The following is a 24,040-nucleotide window of genomic DNA, read 5'->3' as shown; positions in this document are numbered from 1 at the left end:
TTCAAGAATCTTTCCTTGGATCAGTAAGAAACAACCAACCTTAACCTTATCTTATACCAAAGTAAAGTACAAGGTAGCTTGTTTTGTTACATGTGAAGCAATATAGTTAAGAAGGATCATATGCCATATGGGAGTGTAGGATGAAGATCCAATAGTGCTAATATCTAGCAACTAGAGTTGCATTGCCATTGCCAAAAATCCAATGTTTCATACACACACCAAGCACATTGAAATGTAGTATGACTATGTGTGTGACTTGATCAAGGATGGGATAGCAGACTGTATTTATTGTCCAACAAAGGAGAATGAAGTAGATATCTTCACTAAAGCTCTTGCCAAGGATCTACTTTGAGTTTATATTTAGAGACTCAACATTGAGCCAAGGATGCAATTCACTTAATAGGTGCAGATTGGTTAGAAATACTCAATATCCCACCCTCATAAGGTGCCACAATGATCCATGGTGCTCAAAGTTGTAAGGCCCCTATCATAAGAAGAATCTATGTGTAAGCAGTGAATATTGACTTGTATGTCTGATGAGGTTTATGTGACTAGATGGCAAAAAGGTGACCTTTGTGGATGTGATATTTGGGCTAGATCATAGAGATTAAGTTGGTAGTAAGTCGAGGCACACTACATCGAGATGTGGGATGTGATATGGCTACTAGGGGATCTCAGGGGGAACAGTAGCCCCCCTAATAGAGGGGTCCAAGGATAGCACACCAGCTTGATGATAAAGAGAATATTTCTTATAATATTCCGTGGCCAATATGACTACCTTCCCAAACTATAAAAGGAAGACCGCTTCAAAGCTATCATCAATCCATCTTTCACCCAGCCAGAGTTCTTTCAACTAGCCTTTAGCTATTCGCTTATCAGCTATCTAGATTACCCACTAAGCTTCACAATGGAAGTGCATGGGTGGATAGAGCCATCTTTGTATCAAATTTTTTGGAAACAAGTACATTTTTATTCTTGTTGTATTTATTATGTACTCTCTAGTCCTTGTTCATTGTGCCATGTAATTTGTACAAGAGAGAGAGGAGGCCAAAAAAATGGTACAATAACAAATGAAAAGGAGAGAGAGAGAGGGGGGGAGGGGGAGGGGGAGGGAGAAAGAGAGTTGTCAAAGAATATTTTGTATCATACCATCTATTACACTAGTACCTTAATGATATTTGAAGTCGTCATTAACTATTTTCCACTTTCTTTTCACCAAATTTTAAAATATAATCCTCTTTTTTAATAAACTTATATTTTGATGGAGCAATATCTTTAATATGCCAAAATACTAAACAATCCACTTTTTAAACCTCAAAAACCATCTACTTTTTAGCACCAAAGGAGACTATCTATGCATGCTTTCATCCTTGTATGACCATTGATAAAAGTTACATAGTAAATGCATCATCCATTTCTGCAATATTGGTAGTAGGAACCCTCACATTTGACTACATAACATTAAATACATGCCTAGTTATATATTTATCATGCAAAATTGCAATCTTTATTTGCTTTCCAAATTGACATGTTTCACAAACTTTCTACACATGAATCACTTTAAACTTAGGCAAGCCTATTACAACTTCATGTGACTATATATCCTTTAAACATTGTATATTTACATAGCCAATAGCCAATACATTTATGTCAAATATCTATGTCAACCATAACTTGTACAACTTGTGTAAATATAGTAGCTTTAACCTTGGACACATTTATATCCAAGGTAAACATTCCACCTACATGCTTATCTTTGGCAATCAACTTACATCTTTTCTTGAAATATTCCACAAAATGGCCATCCTCATTGAACTTTACTTGCAATTTCTACTCAAATATTGTCCCAAAAAAACCAAATTCTTTATAATTGAGTCAGTGGTGGAGTGTAGCTATAGTCTTGAAAGTCCTTGCTTCATGCTTGTAATAAACTCTATGGGTAAGGCACCAAGCAATAAGACATTGACTAACTAGGTAGTAAATCATGTTAAGACCCCCAATTCTTTAATCTATGAGTCAAAAGCTAATCTTTAGATAGTGAGATATGTGTTTCCCTAATTGATGTCAACATCGAGTTTTTTTTTTCAAGGGAAAGTGGATATATGAGGAATAATAGCACATTGATAGCCATTCCCTCACCAACGGAACAAAGAACATCCCTCACCTATAACTCCAACTAGTCTTGTACATAGTCCAAGATTGTGAATAGAGCTCATTGCCCTCTCTCTTGTGCTCTCACATGCCACCATGCATTCTCATGTGTGTGAAGTGAAAGGTGACTTTGATGTGGCCCTACATTGAAATTCCAAGTGTAGATCCTATTCTTTTGACTAAGAGGCGTCGCCTTAGATACCTCATATTTTACACCTAGAAAGTTGCCTCTTACAAGGTAAGTGGAGAATGACTTTAAGGGTAATGCATGCTAAGGAAAAATTGGACATCCTTAAAGTCTTGCAAGGAAAGTTAGCCTCATGAGGTGCACTCTTAAGCTTAATTCTTAGTCTACTAACTAAACTTTTAAGAAAGTCCAATTAGTCCATAATGGAACACTATTGTAATTCTCATGAGTGCCTTGATCACATATGTGTGGACAACCATGTCACACCCATTGTTTGACTTAGTAGGCTACTTTCCTTTATGTTGTATCTTATCTATACTTTATGTATATTATATAGTGTGTGAAAGAAGAAGAATAAATCAGCAAGAAAATTTTTTTGGCCTCTATCTCTCTTCTTGTGTTCTTGAGTGAGCTTCCTCTTGTGTATACAGTGTGTTTGGTGCAGTAGCTCGAGCAAGTCCCCCCACCATGTGATTCTTGACATGGTATCAAAATCGCACCACTGAGAGAGGATGGTTTTGAAGGCTGAAGTGAAGGAAAAGAAGCAAGGTTTGAGCAAGCAAGAAACGGGTAAGAAGCTCTCCCATTCTTCCACCCTTTCTCTTAGATAGTGCGCCTGTGGAGGCACCGGAAGCAGGGTAGAGTGAAAATCTCAAATTGTTGTGAGATTTGGTATGTGAGCAGAGCAATGTATATTCTGTTAATAAGCCCTATAGGGCTTGCCCGCACTTTTTTTGGGCAATCTGAGGATGTTTAAGGCCCTATTTTAAAGCCGCAAGGTTGCGGACATCAATTTTAGGGTACACTGTGATTTTGGCTGTATTGACCAAAAATGGGTGCACAAGTTACAAATTTTTAATTTTTAATTTTTGAGATGTTTTTCAGAAAGTAAATATAAGGTTTATCTACAAACAAGTTGCAGATTACATGTACTATTGAGCAATCAGTAAAAAAAGTTGCTTGGTGTATTGATGTGCACTCGTTGTGAAAGGTTACAGAAGACTAGCTTGCTATGTTGTATCCTTTTTTGTGCTAATGGCAAAGAAAAGTGGGAATTCTATTATTGAGAAGCTCGACAAGAACAACTATCCTTCATGGAAGTTCCGTGTGATGAACTTCCTCATTGGAAATGGCCTTTATGAGTTTGTTTTAGGTTAAGAAAAGGAGCCAGAGCTGGGTATCCCTCCGCCGACTGCAAATGAATTAAAGGCATGGAAAGAATGGAATGCAAAATACAAAAAGGTGATGTACTGGCTATCTGCAATCATTGATAATACGATGCTGGGACAAATCAAGAATGTAGAAACTAGCTTGGACAATTTTTTAGAACGTGTTTTCAGTAAATACAAAGGCACAAAAGATTCAACTCAAGCAAGAGTTGAATACCTTGAAGAAAGGGAAAATGTCTATCAATGAGTATGCTTTGAAGGTGAGGACCATTGCAGATACTTTAGCAGTGATTGATGCAATGCCTGATGATGATGATTTGGTTTCATCCACTTTGAGTAGCCTTAATTGAGAAGGCATGGAAATCATTTGTTACTTTAGTATACGTACGAAAGCCATTTCCAAATTTTGATGAGCTGATTTCTCTCATGATTACCAAAGAGATCAATATGCAGGGTGACTCGTCTGAAAGAAATGGTAAACAGGTCGAAGCATTTAAATTTACTCAAGTTCAGGAATTGGATATGTTAGATCCTCTTCGAGAGACCGTGGTATGGGGCGTGCTAGCGATAACCAGCAAAACAGGTTCAATCAACAATTTGGTAAATGCAAGTTTTAGGAGGCCGAGGAAACTTTAGAAGCAAGGGGAGCTCTAGAGGAAGAGATGAATGGCAAAATAGAGGTTTCGGAAATTCTGCTATTGTTTTAATGGCAAAATAGAGGTTTCCGAAATTCTGTTATTGTTTGCCATTATTGTGGAAAAACTGGTCATATTGTAGCCCATTGTTATGCTAAGAAGGATGATATTTACAGTGATAAATTGTAGAATGAAGACAAAAATGAGTGTTTATTTAGTATCGTCTTTCACGATAGAATGAAGACAAAATTGAGTATTTTTTTATTATGCAGCATATGATGAATGCAATTAGTTATGCAGCATATGATGAATGCAGTTACAGGAAAGAAGACACATGATAATGTATGGTATGTCGATTCAGGTGCATCTAATCATATGACCAGTCATGTTGGATAATTTGGAGAGATGTAGGACTTACAAAATCTAGGTTATGTGAAGACGGGTGATGATTTATGTCACCCAATTTCACACATTGAAAAGGTTCCCTTGTCCTTGCATGATGGCCAGACAAAGAGTCTAACAAATGTATTACATGTGCTTTCAATCACAAAGAATCTAGTGTCTGTTGGCCAAATGGTAGAGCAAGGGTTGCACGTCTGATTCAATGCAAAAGATTATTTTGTAGAAGACTTTAATGATAAGTGCATGTTGGTCACAAAAGGAAGTAGAGTTGGCCGCATGTTCACTTTAGTTGTTAGAATTCCTACAATTGATGCTGATATATATGCTAAAGGAAAAGGAGTGGTTGCAAACATTGAAATATGGCATAAATGTATTGGATATGCAAATGTGCAAAGGCTGAAATTAATGCAGTCCAGAGAATTGGTTACAAGGTTGCCTTCCTTTAGAGTTGCAAAATTTTATAAAGTCTATGAAGCATACCAGTTTGGTAAGCAGGCAAGACAATTCTTTTTGCATGATAAAGAAGTGAGCAAAAACATACTTGATGTAGCGCATACAGATGTTTGGGGACTTACACAGAATGTATCTCTTGGTAGCAGCAAAGCAAATACTTTGTCACATTTATTGATGACTGTTCAAGGAAGCTATGGGTATATTTCATGAAGTAAAAGAGTGATGTATTTGAGCACTTCAAAAATTTCAAGGCAGCTGTTGAAACAGAAACAGTCTTGAAAGTGAAGTGCTTGAGATCAAATGGAGGGGGAGAGTACCTCTCTAATGAGTTTAGTGGCTTCTTGAGGACTCATGGGATAAAGAGGCAATTTACTTGCAGGTATACTCAACAGCAAAATGGGGTTGCAGAAAGAAAAAATAGACATATAGCAAAAGTTGCACGGGCATTAATGGCTGAAAAGAATATACGAAAACATTTTTTGTCTAAAGCTATCCATACTACTGTCTATATTATGAACAGAACTCCCACAGCTGCACTTCATGGGATGACTCCCGAAGAATGCTTTACTAGCAAGGAGCCCCGATGTATCACACTTAAAGATATTTGGTTGTGTTGCATATGTTCATGTGCCTAATGAGCTACGGAAGAAGCTCGATCCAAAGGCTGAAAATTTTATTTTTATTGGATACTCTTTAGAGCAGAAAGGGTATCATTGTTAAAGCGCTATTACAGGTGAGTTCAGAGTGAGCAAGGATATTATTTTTTATGAGATGAGCAGTTGATATGCACCTGTTGTGCTAATGTATTAGATTATGATAATGATCATGATAGCCATGTATAGAAAGAAAAGCAAGAATCATGGAGTCTTAATAGACCATAAACATCAGCTAGTACTACACATGCAGTGAGTCCTTGGTCTGGGAGACTAAAGAGTAGCCCCACATTTTCACGTGGATCTATAGTGTTATAGGTAAAGACAAAGGAAAGAAGAAAGTGTTGGATGGTAATGATGCATCTACTAGTCATTTGGGATTTTATGGAGATTCTAGTGGTTCAAAGAGTTTGGATGATGAACTTGGTATTCCTTCAGTCAGAACACCAAGTATATAGAGAGCTCATAGTAATGTAAAGGCTCCACTGAGTGATCCAGTGGTATGCAAGTCTAGCACGGTCAGATACCCTATTAAAAGATTTGGTTTTGAAGGTTTTACAGCTCATCATTATGCTTATATGGTGAGGAGTTGAAGAAGGATGGTACACTTTATCTTTGTATTGATTATAGAGGCATGAACCAAGTAACCATAATGTTGAGCCCACTTGTTTCGAGGATGCTATTGGTCATGGTCATTGGAATGCAGCAATGGATGAGGAGATGGCTACATTAGAAGCCAATAAGACTTGGGATTTGGTACCCTTACCTAAAGGTAAGAAAGCTATTGGTTGTAATTGGGTTTACAAAGTCAAGCATGATGTAGATGGTTCTGTTAGCAAGCATAAGGCTAGGCTGGTTGCAAAAGGCTATGCTCAAACATATGGCATAGATTATGAAGAGACATTCAGTCCAGTTGCTAGGATGACAACTGTTAGATGCATGATTACCTTGGCAGTAGGCAAATGTTGGAGTTTGTAGCAAATGGATGTTAAGAATGCCTTCTTGCATGGTGAATTGTAAAAAGAAGTGTATATGGAGCAACCAACAGGTTATGAGGATTTAGAGCATCCCACATATGTGTGCAGGTTAAAGAAGACGCTCTATGGGTTGAAGCAAGCACCTAGAGCATAGTCTAACAAGATTAGAGAGTATCTTGTCAATATTGGATTTTGTATTTCCAATACTGATCACTCACTTTATGTGAGAAGAAGATATGCATGTTTGGTCATCATAGTCATTTATGTGGATGACTTGATTATTATAGGTGACAGTAACAATGGGATTGCTGAAGTTAAGGACTTCTTGAAGAAGAAGTTTGAGATGAAGGATTTGGGTGAGTTGAGATATTTTCTTAGTATTGAGGTGATAAAATGTAATGATGGTATATGGCTATCCCAAAGGTAGTATGGCTTGGATATGTTATCCAAGTATGGTATGACACCACGTAAGTCTCTTCCAGTATCATTGGAGAAAAATGTGAAGTTGAGTGCCGACATTGGGGATGAGGTAGAAGACCCTACTGTGTTCAGGATGTTGAGAAATAAGCCAAAAGTCTAAGGTATAGTCTAAGCCTTATCATATTGTTGTATGTAAAGTGTCCTTAATTTTGGGGGCGTCTATCTTTTGAGAATACCACTTTAGTGAGTGGACTGTCTTTTGGAGATATGGTGGGAGAATATTGAAGAAGAAGAGAATGAAGAAAGCTTGAGTCTCTCCTTGTCAACTATCTTTCGTTGTGCATCCCCATCGAACCTATCATCTACTTTCATTTGGTATCAGAGCGAGAGCGAAGGATTGACACGAGGAGCGCGTCGAATCGAGGTCTACATCAGATTGAAAGCTTGATGTCCGTCATTAACTGAGGTACAAATCCCTATCTAAACCACTCAAAGCAGGTACATCAATTGGAAGAACCATTGGGGTTTGAATTTGTGGGTTATTTGAGCTCGCATTGAGAGTTTTCTGGAAGCCATGGAGGTTTTATATAAAGGATCAGTTGGAAGTCTCGATTCACAGTTCAGGTTGGTCAGGAAGTTACTGTTAGAGCAACGGCAAGCTGCGAGCAGGCCCTAAAATCCATGGGACGCATGTTTGAGGCCCATGGCTGAGTTATGCGGGTGGATCTAGCAAACCGGGACACTGTTGGAGTGTACAGTTGCGAACTTTTATTATCAGCTAATCTCGCACCAAGGGTAGTGTACCCACACAGCTTTTGTGTAACGGTAGGAGCTCCTAGTTTTTCCGCCATTTCAGTTCACTGAAAGAACATGCAGGCGATGGCGTCTGCGAGCAGGTCCGTTGGAGCACCTCCAAGTTGCAGTTTGTTAAAAATCTTGGGGCTGATAAAGTCATTGATTATACTGAGGAGCAGTATGAGGATTATCCTGAGAAGTACGATGTGGTGTTTGATGCAGTGGGACAATGTGAAAGAGCAGTGAAGCTTGTGAAAGAAGGTGACTCTGCTGTCATTCTCACAGGACCTGTAACTCCGCCAGGCTTCCGATTTGTTGTGACTTCAAATGGAGCTAGTCTGGAGAAATTGTATAGCTACCTGAGAAGTGGCAAGATCAAGCCCAAGAAGAAGCCCATCGACAATGATGTGCTTAATACCGCTCGGCTTCACCTCCAGGACCATGCCCACCGTTACTTCGACCGATTAGGCTCAGGCTCCACTGATGTCATCGCATTGAAGAATTACCTTGATGCCCAGTATTATGGGGTGATTGGTATCGGAACCCCCCGCCTGTAGCTACAACAAGGAGAGGCACACAGAGAGATGCGCACAGAACGGAAGAGCAGGCAGAAGAGACCGAGAGAGAGAGAGAGGGAGAGAGCCTGCGACGAAATATTTTTGTAAGGCTTAAAGAGCCTTACTGTTAAGCCTTATCCACAAAATAGAGAGCCTGCCACGAAATATTTTTATAAGGCTTAAAGAGCCTTACTATTAAGGCTTAAAGGGCAGTTTCTATGCAATTTATGGGAGGCCATTTTAAGGCCAATTTTTGCTTTAAAATTTCCAATAAAATTTCTGCAGCTTCCTCTTGATATGCACTTCCAGCCTGGCATGAAAAGCTGCAGAAAAAGTGCAGGAAAAATGGTCAGTTTTAAGCTCGTGTTTTGATGCATTTTTGGGTCATACGGACACCATTTGAGGTCCGATTTGGATGTTTCTTTTCGGGAACTGAATGTATGACATGTTGGCATCATGGATGGATATATATAATCGATTTTGGACACAGTATGACAGTCATATTTCTGAATACCACTTCTGGACAGATTGTATTATTGTATTCTTCTAAATTTGCAGCAGTCATAATGTCCGACACGGCACAAATCACTCAAATCGTGGGGGACAAATTGACCAAAGACAACTATAGTGTTTGGTCCTACAGGATGGAGAATTTTTTGATGGGTAGAGGTCTATGGGATCTCATAACAGGTGATGATGAATGTCCAAAAGTTCCCGAACATCCAACTGAAGAGCAAAAGAAAGCGTACAAGGATTGGACTGGGAAGAATAGGAAGGTTTTGCATTGGATCTCCATATGTATTTCAGAAACATTGATTCCTCATATCAAAAAGGCAAGTACTTGTAAGGAGGCATGGGAAATCATAGAAAAAATGTATGGAACATGTACAGAGGCTCGTAAGATACAGCTTAAGCAGAGATTACATGGTGCATCGAGAGGCAATCGCAGTATCAGTGACTATGTGGCAAGCAAATTCTTATGCAGTATGGGATTTCAACAGAGCAAAGCTGATTATTCACTTTATGTGAGGCATACAGAAGATGGTATGGTTGTTGTGGTCATCTATGTTGATGATCTCATTATTACAGGTACACTTGAGAAGGAGATTACTGAAGTCAAGTATGGGTTACATAAAGAGTTTGATATAAAAGATCTTGGTTTGTTGAGATACTTCTTGGGTATTGAGGTTATTGATACACCTCATGGTATATGGCTGATACAAAGGCAATATGCATTGGAGATGTTGGAAAATATGGCATGACAGGATGCAAACCGGTTGATACACCATTGGATCGAAATGCTAAGTTGATTGATGATGGATCTTATGTTGAGGATGTTACTATGTTCAGAAAGATAGTTGGTAGCCTTATCTACTTGACCATTACAAGACCAAACTTAAGTTACGCTGTTGGATTGGTAAGTCAGTTTATGCAGAAACCATGTAAATCTCATTTGGATGTAGTAAGAAAAGTTCTTAGATATGTGAAAAAGACAGCTGGATTTGGGTTGTTTTATGGAAAAGGAATCAAGCCTACACTGTTTGGATACTCAAATGCAGACTGGGCAGGTAGTTCTATGGATAGAATATCTACTAGTGGCTATGCATTCTCATTTGGGTCAGCCATGGTAAGTTGGAGCAGTAAGAAGCAACCTACAGTTGCTTTATCAAGCATTGAAGCAGAATATAGAGGCATTGCATTGGCAGCATGTGAGTAGACATGGCTGAGATTGATCATATATGACATGGGGATAGAGATTGATGGTGGAGTTATTATGTATTGTGACAATGTTAGCAGCATTATGTTGGCAAAGAACCCAGTCTATCATGCAAGGACAAAACATATAGAAGTGCACTATCATTTCATTAGAGAAAAAGTCATTGATGGAGAGATTGACTTGGTCCATGTGAAGACCAATGACCAAGTTGCTGATATCTTTACCAAAGCATTAGGTAAAGATAAGTTTGAGTACTCCAGGAGTGCACTTGGAGTCTTATGTGTGCAAGCTCATTCTGAGCTTGAGGGGGAGTGTTGAGAAATAAGCCAAAAGTCTAAGGTATAGTCTAAGCCTTATCATATTGTTGTATGTAAAGTGTCCTTAAGTTTGGGGGCATCTATCTTTTGAGGATACCACTTTAGTGAGTGGACTGTCTTTTGGAGATATGGTGGGAGAATATTGAAGAAGAAGAGAATGAAGAAAGCTTGAGTCTCTCCTTGTCAACTATCTTTTGTTGTGCATCCCCATCGAACCTATCATCTACTTTCACAGGAGGATAGTGGGAAGTTTGATTTACATGACTATCACAAGGCTAGACTTGAGCTATGTTGTTGGCCTTATCAGTCAATTTATGCATATGTCTAGAAAGCCTCGTTTGGATGCTTAGATGTATATTGAGATATATGAAGTCCCCTTTACATTATGGACTTTTTTATGAGGCAGGTAAGGATGTACAGGTAATTGGATACACAGATGCATATTGGGCTGGTAGCATGTCAGACAGAAGATCGACTAGTGGATTCATGCTTTTCCTTGCTAGTGCAGTAGTTACATGGAGCAGCAAAAAGCAACCTACAGTTGCTTTATCGAGTACGAAGGCTGAGTATAAAGGTGGTATTATGACAGCATGTGAAATAGTATGGCTGCAAAATTTATTAGGTGATTTGGATGTGTAGGGAGATAGTCCAATTGTCATTCATGGTGACAACATGAGCAACATACAGCTAGCTAGGAATCCAGTGTTCCATGCTAGGATAAAATACATTGAGATGCACTACCACTTTGTGAGAGAAAAGGTACTTGCAATAGAGATTGACTTGGTATATGTCAGCACATAGGATTAGATAGCAGACATTTTCACAAAGGCATTGGGTATAGAAAAGCTTCGAAAGTTCCGAAGCTTACTTAGAGTTGCAAAGATAGAGTTGAGCTTAAGGGGGAGTGTTGAGATGGCAACTCAACACGTGCAAACATTAATGATGACCGCTTGGCTAGATGGGTCCGCACGTTTACACTTAGCACATTGGTGGTCATTATGATACTCACATAGCCACTGACTTATCACTTATTATATTTAATTTGTTACACCTACCTACAACTAACAAAGATATAGCATCAGTCAATTAGTGTAGTCTATTATGCAATGTTTGACTTAGTAGGCCACTTTGCTTTATGTTGTATCTTATCTATACTTTATGTACATTATATAATGTGTGGAAGAAGAATAAGAAGAATAAGAAGAAGAAGAAGAAAAAATAGACAAAAAAATGTTTTTGGCCTCCATCTCTCTTCTTGTGTTCTTAAGTGAGCTTTCTCTTGTGTATACAGTGTGTGTTTGGCGCAGCAGCTCAAGCAAGTCCCTCCACCATGCTATTCTTGACAATGGGGTGATCATAATCTCTTACCATTCCCTACTAGCACCTACTCAAAAGATGCTAGAAGGATTATAGACATTGGGTGTTTCTTTTACTGAGAAGCCTTTAGCCTCTAGAAGATGCCTCAAGGGATGTACCACATGCTCAAACTACTTGGCTGCCACTACGTCAACACGATAGATGATATCTAAACGCCAAGTATCAATACTTTTTGCAATCAATTTTTGTGCTATAAAAGCAAGCCCAATCCACTTTATTTGTTTTTCAATTTTCAATTCAAATTTTCCAACCCTAACGCTAGTGTGATCTCCATGAAAGTTCCTCGTGTTTATAAATGTTTTGCCCCTACTCTCATTGAGATGACTAGGCTCTAAAGCAAACGCAACATAAAACTTTGTATTGGGTTATTTATCGACAAATGGCATTCATATAAGAGTCCCATCACACCCAACACGAATGTGATTAGTGCAATCTTGCCAAAAAGCTAGTAGAGGTTCAATGATTTTGAGGTCACGCCAACTTGCTTTAGGGAGCACTTAGCATAAATGACAAGAAAAGAAGTGTTACATTTGTCAAAAACAATTGTGCATAGTTGATTGCCAAGCCTTGGACCTTTCTACTAACCAATTGCATTTGCTAACCCTATAAGTTTTCCACTATAACACGGTTTTTCCCAAGGGCTTGGGAGCATTCAGTAGGGGTGAGTGAAACCCCACTAAACCCATAGTTGTTAGGTGCAACTAAGTAGATAGTGGGGGTAGTAGGCTTCGCAAGGTTCTCCACCCCCCAACTAGCATTGAGTGTGACCAGGCCCTAAGAACTTAAGAAGGCAAAAGCATGATGCATCCCTCCTCTCCCCACTAGCTCTGGGCGTGACCAAAGCCCAAAGAACTTAAGAAGGCAAAAGCATGATACATGCCTCCCTTTGCAGTACGTTTACATTTTCAAGTAGATTGTCCACTCGTGTAGTATCTACCAAGATAAAGTCGTACGATGTTGACCCATTTGCACATTAACTCATTTTTCGGAGCGGGAAAATGTGGCATAATCTGGCATTGACAAGGAATTACACTACACGTCTCCCTCAACCTGCAGCCCCTGGGGCCTGGCCCCTTTTCATGGGGATGACTCGGAAGTGATCGTTATGCACTCTAAAACGACTGGATTTCGATTTCCTCCATAACTCGCGGACTTTGATGTTAACTTATCAGAGACAGCTGTTTTCAACCAGTCAATATCGAGCTGCAGCGCAACGCGGTAACGCCAAAGGCTGGACTCTCCCAGAACCCATCATGTGCATGTGCGTGCAACCCCTCGAGGCGTTCTCAGACCTCTTGTAGGTAGTCCAGGGATAAAAGAAAGGATCGATGAATATATTGTATTGGCTCTCCAACATTTTAGAAACATTCCAGCTATTTGAACAACACTACTCATGACAAACCTTGAAACAAAAACCAGAACTACCAGAACTAATTTGATGGAAACCCCCCAGCAATAGACGGTAAGATAAAGACAAGGGCATTCACTGCTCATCATGCCAGAAATCAATATATCGGAAGAACACGTTGCTACAGGATTTCAGAGCAAGCAGAGTGTACTCTGCATCCAGATATCGGTGTATAGGAAAACCGGGACAGTGCTGCATAACAGGGTTACTCCGACAGAGGAAGCTCCAACATTCACTGTACGATGAGGCATCCCCGCGTTCAATGCCACACCAAACAGGCCCGAGAAGAAATCTTGAGTTGGGAACTCGAAGGATGAGTTTCAGGGCAAGGAAATGCCAAGATACCGGTAAAGATGGTGAGACAAACAGAGAGAGAAAGAGAGAGAGAGAGAGGAAGAGCGGGGAATTTCCCTGCCTGCCTGCAGAAAGTGGTACGTTAGTAGAGAGCTGAGGAGGAGGAAGAAGGGGAGCGATGGAGGAGCTTGAGGTCGTCCTGGACGTCCAGGGGGCGGGCGGTGTCGTTGCGGATGCGGGCGAGCCGGTGGGAGGAGAGGTGCTTGTGCCGGAAGCCATACATCTGCAGGATCTGGTTGTCCGCGAAGTTGAAGGCGCGCTCCATCTGCCTGAGGCAGCGCTGGGCGGCGTAGTCGGAGCCCTTGCCGCAGGGCTTGCACCCCACGAAGTGCGTCACGAACGGCCAGCGGTCGTCGCCGAGGCCCGGGTGGTACTTCTCCATCATCTCCTCGTACTTGTCCACCAGGATCACCCAGTAGCCGTGCAGGTAATAGGCGCTCTCCAGGTACACCTTGCTCCCCCACCGGGAGCGCTGCGTTATGAGCAGGTAGATCATGGCCGACTGGTCGTCCGCCTCGAACTCCGGCCGCCCCTCCAGCGCCCGCGTCAGCACCCGCCCCGCCTCGTCCCGGACCTTCCCCTTCGGCCCCATCGGCGCCCACGCCTCCAGCAAATCCAGCGACCACTGGCAATTCCTCAGCAGGAAGCTCCCCGTATTCAGCCCTATCCACGTCTTCTTCTTGTACACCAGCTCATCCCAGCCATGAAACACCGCATTGTAGTCCTTGTACCTCTCCACAGGCAGCTCGAACACCATGTCCGTGAACATGGCGTCGCTGTCCATCCACCATATCCACTCCACCTCCGGATGCGACAGCATCAGCCGCCGCAGCAGCGGCAGCTTCGCCCAGAACCCCGACATCACCGTGTCCAGGTGCGCCATGTTGTAGAAGATCTCGATGTTGTGCAGGCGGCAGTAGTCGATCTTGTTCTTGATGGACTTCACCAGGTAGTGGTCGCCCACCGGGTTCTCGCAAGGGGACGGCTGCGACCCCGTCACCAGGAGGATCCGCGGCTTGCCCTTCACGAAGCTCGGGTACTTAGGGTTTCGGGCCAGCCACGCCGCCCGCTGCTCGTCCCAGTCTGAGATCTTCATCCCCAGTGAATATGGCTTCCCGGCCGCATAAGGCTCCTCCTTCTCGTCGTCATCCTCCCCGCCTTTCTTCGACAGCGTCGTCCTGGAAGCAGCCGCTTGCCTGCGCGTAGACGAAGAAGCCGATGCCGCCATGAGCGTCCGGTGTGAGGTGATTTCAGAATGAATGCTGCTGCCCGCTGTGTTGTCCGCGGTGGTGGATTTGCTACGGGAGCTTGCAGTGAGAACAAGAAAGACAAAGAAACCGAAGCACAGAAGCCCTAGCTTCAGCATGTCTGACAGGCGTTTGTTGGCAGGATGGCCGGGCCAGACTCGAGGATTCATGGCGGCAACTAAAGCTTGCTACAGCTCTGGAAAGGAGGGAGGGAGGGAGGGAGACGAGGAACGAAGAACAAAACACTGGAGTTTCTCGAGGGATGAACGAGAAGGGAAGACTGGGGCAAAGACCCGCTGGTCTCAAAAACCACCGTCTAACCAAAACAGCCTGGTTTTTCCTGGTTCGGCTCGTGACCTGTTCTTTCTAACGTCGTACTAGTAACTACTACGAGTCTGTCATTTCGGCTTTCGGCGGCCTTCTCATACTCGGTTGCTGAGCTGGCCAAGACAGCCGAGGCGTTTAGACGCCACATCAGCATGCTCCGATGACTTGTCTCCCACCACCACGTACAATGAGGCCGGCGAAGTGTTTTGCCACGTGGGTTGAGTTGACCAGATGGGTCCCACATCTTGACTGGATCCAATTTCTAAGGAGACAGCGCTTTTCTGCCACGTGGCTGCTCCCGTAAACTTTTCAACCTTCTTTTAGAGGGGCTTCTCACGTCAGGGTAAGACTCCACCTCGAACGTCCAACACGGCTATAGCTGCACACAAATTTCACCCCTCCAAAACAAAGCTTTCTTCCTCAAACTTTTGCAATTTCGGCATAGTGGCAAAATCCCCTTGCGCGAGTTTCGAAAGTTGTGCTTAACCAACTAATTGAGCTATATGTGCAAGGCTCCTTCGCCTCAAATTTCGTGTAGCTATTCTTAATCTTGTACGGCCATGCAATGCACTCGCTAGACGCTCTCCCGTCATTAAAATCAACCTCACTGAGCACATTCTTCAACTTTTGTACTTTAAAAAAGTTAAGCTCAATGTCAACAAGGTCATCCATGACATAGTGGTTTTGAATGTCGATTGAGTTATTCAGATGCATGAGTTTAAACATTTTGCCCCATATCCCTTGAGGCATAGTAGAATATTTATTCGCATCCAAAATCTAGACTCATAATGGAAGAGGGATTTGGCTAGAAAGGTGAGAACAATTTAAGAAAGTCATGTTTAGTGGCCTTAATATCAAAGGTGAGATATTTAACCCATTAAGTGTCACTTCTACACATGGCACAACTAGCCCATGCAACAACTACGAAGGTTAATATGTGAGCTTCTCGAAGAAGGCAAAGGAGAAGCAAGACAATGCTGAAGAGATGTCTGAAGAAGCAGTGAACCAAGGAGGTGGATGTACTCAAGGTAGAGGGTAATACCAAGAGTTTGCTCAAGAGAAAGATAGGAAGGAGAAACCTCTTATGCAAGCAATAGCAAAACCTTGGTGTACAAGTGGAAGCAAATGTCAAGCAATCCCTCGTCATCACCACTCAGGAATATGTCAAAAGCTTAGGCTTGAGGCAAATTCACAAGTAGTCACAAATCAGTTGGTAGACTTCATCAATAAAAATATGGAGGATAAGCTCAAAGGAGTATACAATTGATAATGTGTGTGCAAATTATGGAGGATAAGGTATATAGAAATGTATTGTGCTTCAACTCTAAACAGCTCTATTCCTTTCATAGGGGAGACATACCTTTGAGTATCATGTTGAACCATGTCATGGCATCAATAGTCTTGGGTGATAGAGGGGGGTGACACATTACCAACCTAGCTATGCATATATGTAGAGTCATTACTACACTAGGTTCTTATTTGGAGGAATTGTTTGTTGCAGCATAGCTTTTCCCACCAGACTTCTTCAAGGAAGGTGTGGATGGGGCATTGTTGGATCTATTGGATATACATTCAATGGTCAATTTTAGTTGCATGCTCAAAAAATCATGCATGTAATGCTCTATTTGACCTATTGGCTTGTCGCTCATTTTACAAGCTTAAGTAGTGATTTTATGCATGCATAGCTTTTGCTCTCCCTTATTTCCTATATGCTATCAAAGCTTCCTATGAGTGACTATCACCACGGCACATGGACTTATTATAAGTGAGAGGCTCACCTACATCTGTCACCATCACATAATCAACGGAGGGCTGAAACCACTCAGGAGGACATCTAGCTCTAGTAGAGTGTCTCAAAGCAGGCTAAGGAGGTTGCACATTCCATTAACATCATGGTCATGGGCCATTGGAGCATCAGTTGTTGTTGATGCAAGTTGTCTAGCTGGTTGTACGCGAGTAGAGGCTCCTCCTGAATTATAATCCTACATATCTTGACTATTCCCTCAAGCTTCTTATATATCTTTTCATGGAAAACTATACCATGGATACATATGACTTTCCAATCCTTTGGATCCCATAGGTGATAGCCCATCTCACTTGCATCCCCATAACCAAGAAAGATGCATTTCATGGACTTAGGATCCAGCTTTGTGCACTTGTCCTTGGGTACATGGCAGAAAGCCTCACAACCAAAGACACGCAAATGAGCATATGAGGGAGGTTTTCCAGACCACACCTCCTTTGCAACCTGAAAGTTAATAGTACTGCGAGGAGATCAATTGATGTACACCAGTAGTCATAGCATCATCCCAAAACAGCTATGGTAAGCCTGCCTAACTAAGCATACTACGAACCCTTTCCTATCCATGCACTCAGCCATACCATTCTAGGGTGGGGTATACGAGGCAATCAATTGATGCTTAATATCCCTCTCATTGCAAAACTACTCAAAGGCTTTAGAGACATACTCACCCCCATTATCTAACCATAGGCATTTCAACCTATACCCAGACTGGTTCTCAACCAATGCAAGCCAACACTAAATGGTAGCCAAAACATCAAATTTTAGCTTTATGGGATATGCCCAAACCTTATGTGAGTACTCTGTGAGTAATCATCAATGAATGTGACAAAGTACTTCATGCCTTCTAACGACTGATAGGGCATAGGTCCACAAACATCAAAATGAACAAGAGTCAAAGGCTTACCCATGCGTAGAGTGCCAGACTTCTTATGCATACTATGTGTCTGCCTGCCATATAAACAATGATCACATGACTCAAAACACTTATAGTCAAGGGGTAGAAGATACTACAAACGAGTAAGCATTTTCATTCCCTTTAAGGACATGTACCCAAGGTGATGATGCCAAAGAGATATGTATGGAACTGCAGCCCCACATATAAAACATAATCTACAAATCCAAATATAACCAAGGGATATAACGTGCTAGACTTGGCACCACATGCTAGAACAAGGTTCCCACTGGTGATCTTTCAAGAAGAATCCCCAAAGGAAACAAAGTAACCCTCATCATCCACCAATGTGCTAGTAGAGATAAGACTCTTTGTGAGATGTCGAACATTATGCAATGTAAATGTACTGCCTGAACCAAACTATAGCTGGATATCACTAATACCAACTATCACCAATGCCAAGTCATTTCCCAAATGGATAGATCTAGTCATATTGCGATAGGAGTGGAACCACTGCTATGAGGGATCACATGAAAGGCAACCCCCCTGAATCTATCAAACAACACTGAGTAATGCCAGGCAAGGAATTAGTTAGTTGTTGTGACTCATCCAAAGAAGAAGCTACAAGCATGTAATCATCATTAGAGTCAGGTTACTGCACTACATTGATCTCTTCAATCTTAACATTTCACTTAGCAAGGACAATGCTGCGATCATCAAACTTATCCTACACTTTCCCTTTGCCCTTTTTTATATGCTTTTCATCGCACATTATACGGCACTACGGCCTAATATGTCTTTCTTTCCCATAATAATGGCATGTCAAATCAGACTTACGTCTAAGAGACTTACTTCGAGACTATCCACAGGACTTAGAATGAGACTTCTGTGAATCTCTACCATGGTGGTGGTCATTCCCGCTCTTGGCATCATGGAGACCCCAAACAGTCAAAGCATGAGAAGTACGAGAAGCATTCACATTCTTCCTATTTATCTCCTCTGTCAGGAATGCGCTCTCTACATTAGACAATTTCAGCCCATTCTTAGCATATTTGCACACATAGCAGTACAAAATGTGTCCCAAGACTCACGCAATTTGACTAGCAAGAACAAAGGTGGAAGATTGTCCTTAAAGTCAATACCCCACGATGACAACTAGGCATGAAACTCACTCAAATGTTAAGAAACACTGGTACTTTCCTTCGTATGAATATCCATAAGTTGATTTAATCAATACACTTGAGAAGCAAAGCTATGCTTATCATAGAGATTACACATTTTCTTCCAAAGATCCCATATAGATTGCCCATCTGTGACAACATTATAATAAACCTACTTGTTGAGGGACAGGATAATTGTGGACCTACAAAGCTCATCTAAGTCATCTCATACATCTTGATCTTGACCTTCATGCTTAATGGTCTTGCATTTGATTGGCCTAATTTGAGATTTCTACACCAAATCCTACCAAATTTGGGTCTTTCAAAAGCCATAACTGCTGCCATCCAAATTTTCAATTTTGAAGATGGTACTGCCATTTGAATGACTAGACATATTGCAATAAAAAGAGGCACAATATAGACCAAACATGCTACTATAATAGCTACAAACAAGCCTAAAACCACTGCCAAAACAAGGTGAAAATAAGATATACGGACCAAATAATAAGCTGTCCACAAACTATGACCAAAATAACATCAAATGGAGGGGACTGCCCTCATAAATAATATAAGAGTCTACAATTACAACATGTTGAAAAATGAGGTATACTAGTAAGAAATCAATAACAAATAGATACAATCATTGATACAAAACAACCTGCAATACATGAGTAGCATGCAGAAGTTGAAGTAGCTCAAGTTCAACTGCAAATTAATTCAAAAACTCAATGTAGCATCCAAGTATCAAGTAAGCGCTCCCACTAGAATAAAAGTCAAATGCTAGACGAGCAAAAAAAGCTCAAATCCTCATGTGAGTGGCATCCAAGCATCCAAGATACATCAAGTTCGTAGCCAGGAGCATAAGACCTAGTAAAAGCTTCAAGCACATAAGGTCATAGACCTCTAAAGCATCCAATGAAGTAACTGAAAACCAATGTCAAATATCCAAAGCTCAAATCAAGGCTCAAATGCATTTAGTAGCATAACAAATCATAGAGCTTCAATGCCATGCACCAATACATCTGATAGAATGCTTGAATAGCATGAAAGAGCATTAGGCATAGACTATCTCTATTAAAAGCTTATTGTCCACCACTACATGTACATCAGTAAAATGATAGTCAAGATAAGCAAAAGTGAGCTCAATTGAAGCCCAAAAGCATTCTGGAAGCATGGCCAAGCATGTGGCATCAACCATAGACATCAATGTATCATCCCAAGTAGCTTGAAGCATCAACAAGCAATAGGCATATGCTTTCACTGATAAAATAGTCTTCATCGTTGCTTATTATAGTACTAAAAATATCAATAAAACTGAGCCAAATATGGACTCAAATAAGTCCAAAAGCATTCCAATACATTAGCCAAACATTCTCTAATTGTTTAACATCAAATGAACATCCTCGAAGTATCACATGAGCTAAGAGCATGACATTTTCTAGACAAATAACATTCAGCCATGCTATGGCAACAGTGATATCTATAAGAAAATTGAGCTAAAAGAACGCTCAAATCAGTCCAATAGCATCTCAAACCAATGATATGTGATCCCCCAAGTATCTAACAACAAAACATTGGTATACTAGCATCCTAGGAAGCATATACAAGCTCCAAACATTGAAGATATGGTTGTCCATGTTTTATGATAGTATGCCGCCCTATTTGCACAATTAATAGCTGAAGATCAATGAATGGAAACCAATGCTCAATGTTGGGAGGAGTGGTAAACAAATGCCAAAGCCTTTGTCCAATGCTGATGAGTGGTTGAGCAACCACAAGTGCTTGAAATGGCCATAGCTAGATATATGTTTTTGTATTTCCAGCCCTAAATACTAACCTGAATACTCCCTAAAATAAGCTCAATGTAGGCTCAAGAATACCCTAAGATAGCCCCAATAGGTCTTGAGAAGTCCTAGAGCAATGAGAGCTCAATATGAACCTCGAGAGAGGTGGAGCTATGGTTGCCAATGGTGAAACCCTGATGTAGGTAACTTGAATGAGAGCTAAAGCAATGCTAGATTGAGCTCAAGATTATGGAAAAGAAGGCTCTGATACCATTTGAAGGGAAAAGCCCATGTGGAAGCACGGCCAAGTGAAAGCAAGAGAGGTGTAAGTTGTGGAAGATGGAGCAAGAGAGCAAGAGAGAGAGACTCAATATGTGGGGACTCCAACAGTCACAATGTGTGACTGGCCTTCCCTTTATTCAAATGACACTGAAAGAATAAAGAATGAAGTGAGTGATGGGTGCCCACCGCCTACAGTGTGCAAGTGCAGGTACTGTCAGTGTAGTAATATACGGGTGGCTAGGCAAAGGAGCCCCCAACAAGAACAAAGCAAGAGCTATGGTAGATGGAGCAAGAGAGTAATAGAGAGAGACATTGTATGTGAGAAGTCCAATACTCACAATGTGCGATTGATATTCTCTTATTCAATAATCACTGAAAGAATAAAGAATAAAGTGGTAGTGATGGTGGGTACCCACCACCTTGCAGTGTAGAGGTGTGTGGTCATGATGTGTGTAGTAAATATAGGGTGGCATATACACATGTATCTTTTCTTCCAACAATCTTTCACGTAAAGGTGAATGTGCCTTGAGTAAGGAGAGAACAAGAAAAAAGCGGTGATAATGTACAAATATATATAAAGTACAATAGGATGAGGAATTGACATTATCTCATCCTATGGCCATCATCTTCCTAAGGAAGGCCAAATTCTTAGCTGAGAGACTTTCAATAAGTAGATCTATAAGATTATCATCACACAATCAAGACCTTGATAAGCTTAGAAGACTTGTCCTCTACCACCTCCCTGAGGAAGCAATAGTGCACCTCAATGTGCTTTGTCTTCATATAGACGGCCAAATTCTTGGCCAACTGAATAGCACTTATAGAATTGTAATATACTCTATCTTAGTAGTAGACAAGGTTGTGCATTTTTGCACCCTAGATATCCAAGAAATAGCACCTTCAATAAAGATGAAAACATATCCAAAGGTGGACTTTATATCATGCATAGTCAGAGTCAATGTAACCCATAACCATAGTATCCTGGCAACCATGACAAATGCACAAATCTATATTGTACCTTTCAGGTACCTCATGATCCCTTCATGGCATCCCAATATTGCTGGCTAGGTGTAGCCATATAGTGTGCCATAACTCCACTACAAATGATATGGCAAGGTAAGTCGCTATCATGGCATACATTAAACTACCCACTATAAATGCATAAGGAATCTTGGCCATCTCAGCCTTCTGCTTATCTAACTGGGGAGAATTGGCTTGACTGACCTCCACATGAAGGGCAACCAATAGGATTAACATCTTACATATGGAATCACATGAGCACCTTTTGTATGTACTCCTACCTATGATAAGTAAAGGAGCCCCTTAGAGCAATTACACATGATGTGCATACTAAGAATATGTGAGGCTCGTCCCATATCCTTCATCTCAAAGCTCTTCTTGAGCTAGGTTTTCAAAGCATCCAACTCATAATGAGATCTCCCAACAACAATCAACATATCATTGACATAAAGTACCAAGATAATAAGGCTACTTTCATGAGCCTTCTTTAAAGACATGGATATATATCATTGCAAGTATATCTCTACGAATACCTGAAAGTATTGAATTTATGGTACTATTCTCTAGGTGCTTGCTTAAGGCTAGAAATGCTCTTTCTCAACTTGCGCAGTAGGTGTTCCCTACCATTTTTCATAAAGCCTTATGCTACGACATATAGATATCCTCATGCAAGTCCCCATGTAAAAAGTCATTTTCACATCTGTTTAATAGAGATCTAGATCTAACTATGCAACCAAGGCCAAAACCACTCATAAGATAGTCATCTTGACTACAAGAGAAAATACTTTATCAAAGTCAACATTGTGGTCCTGCTTAAAATCCCTAGCAACCAATTTGGCCTTGTATACTCGCTTGGGGTATCCAGGGGTACTCTTTAACTTCTACATCCATTTACATGGCAATGCATATTTTCCACTAGGCAAATGAACCAAATCCCATGTGTACTTTTTCTATAGTGAATCAAACTTAGACTACATGACCCTCTCCCAAGAGTAACTATCACCTCAATGCATGATATTTTCATAAGTAAGGGACTCACAAGAATTTATCACCATAACATTGTCAAGATTGTGGGAGAGAAGGAAGGAGTCTCACTTGTAGCTTTCTTGCTTGCACAATGGGGGAATACACACAAAGATGGAGGCTGAAAACAATTTTCCTCTTCTTAGTTGTGTAAGCCAAAAGGAAGTTAAGTGCAAAGAAATAGAAGAACCCTATATATGGGTCTCAAACCAAACTCAACTAACTAAGGTGGCATACTAACTGAGCCACAAACTAGAGTAGATAAGGATAGCTGTCATGTAGCTATTATTCATGGGCAGTATATCAACCGCATCTGCAACTGACAAGTCGGTGACATAAATGCACAACGGTCACCCTGGCATATCACGAGTGGAGCTCGATATCTCAACACTCCCCCTCGAGCTCAATCCCAATTCCTGCACACCAAGCATGTCTCTGAACTTGCGCAGCTTCTCTGTGCCCAATGCCTTCGTGAATATGTCAGCTACCTGATCCTCTGTGCTGACATAAACTAGATCAATAAGACCTAGTAAAACCCTCTCCCGCACATAGTGATAATGCACCTCAATGTGCTTTGTTCTAGCATGATAGATTGGGTTATTTGCCAAGTGTATACTACTCATGTTGTCACAATAAATGACAACTGGCCCATCTGTAGACTGATGCATATCATAAAGTAGCTTATGTAACCAAGCTACCTCACATGCAGCCATTGCTGCACCCCTGTACTCAGCCTCTGTGCTCGACAAGGCAACTGTAGGCTGTTTCTTGCTGCTCCAAGTGACTGCAGCACTCCCAAAAGAGAACACATACTATCAGAAATACTACCAGTCCAATCAGCATCAGTGTATCCATGCAACTGTATCTGAACCCCAGTCTCATAAAATAGTCCATACTGTAATGTGGACTTCACATACCTGAGTATGCGT

General features: G+C 41.1%; 1 protein-coding gene and 1 pseudogene across 1 annotated transcript; one reads left to right on the top strand and one right to left on the bottom strand.

Moving 5' to 3' along the window:
- The first annotated feature begins 7,621 nt into the window (after positions 1–7,621).
- On the top strand, positions 7,622–8,399 carry LOC148013787 (2-methylene-furan-3-one reductase pseudogene; annotated as a pseudogene).
- Positions 8,400–13,170: 4,771 nt separating this feature from the next.
- On the bottom strand, positions 13,171–15,153 carry LOC148013786 (xyloglucan 6-xylosyltransferase 2-like). Its single transcript, XM_087667838.1, has one exon. It carries the CDS (start codon positions 14,987–14,989, stop codon positions 13,655–13,657), a length of 1,335 nt encoding a protein of 444 aa, XP_087523964.1. The 5' UTR covers positions 14,990–15,153; the 3' UTR covers positions 13,171–13,654.
- Between the last annotated feature and the right edge of the window lie 8,887 nt (positions 15,154–24,040).

The sequence above is a fragment of the Lygodium microphyllum genome, chromosome 26 (genome assembly GCF_053477565.2).
Source record: "Lygodium microphyllum isolate KBCC chromosome 26, Lygodium_microphyllum_v1.1.10, whole genome shotgun sequence".
In the NCBI taxonomy this organism is placed as follows: domain Eukaryota; kingdom Viridiplantae; phylum Streptophyta; class Polypodiopsida; order Schizaeales; family Lygodiaceae; genus Lygodium; species Lygodium microphyllum.
The sequence above is the reverse complement of the archived record's forward strand: the minus strand, read 5'-3'. Positions and strand labels throughout refer to the sequence as shown.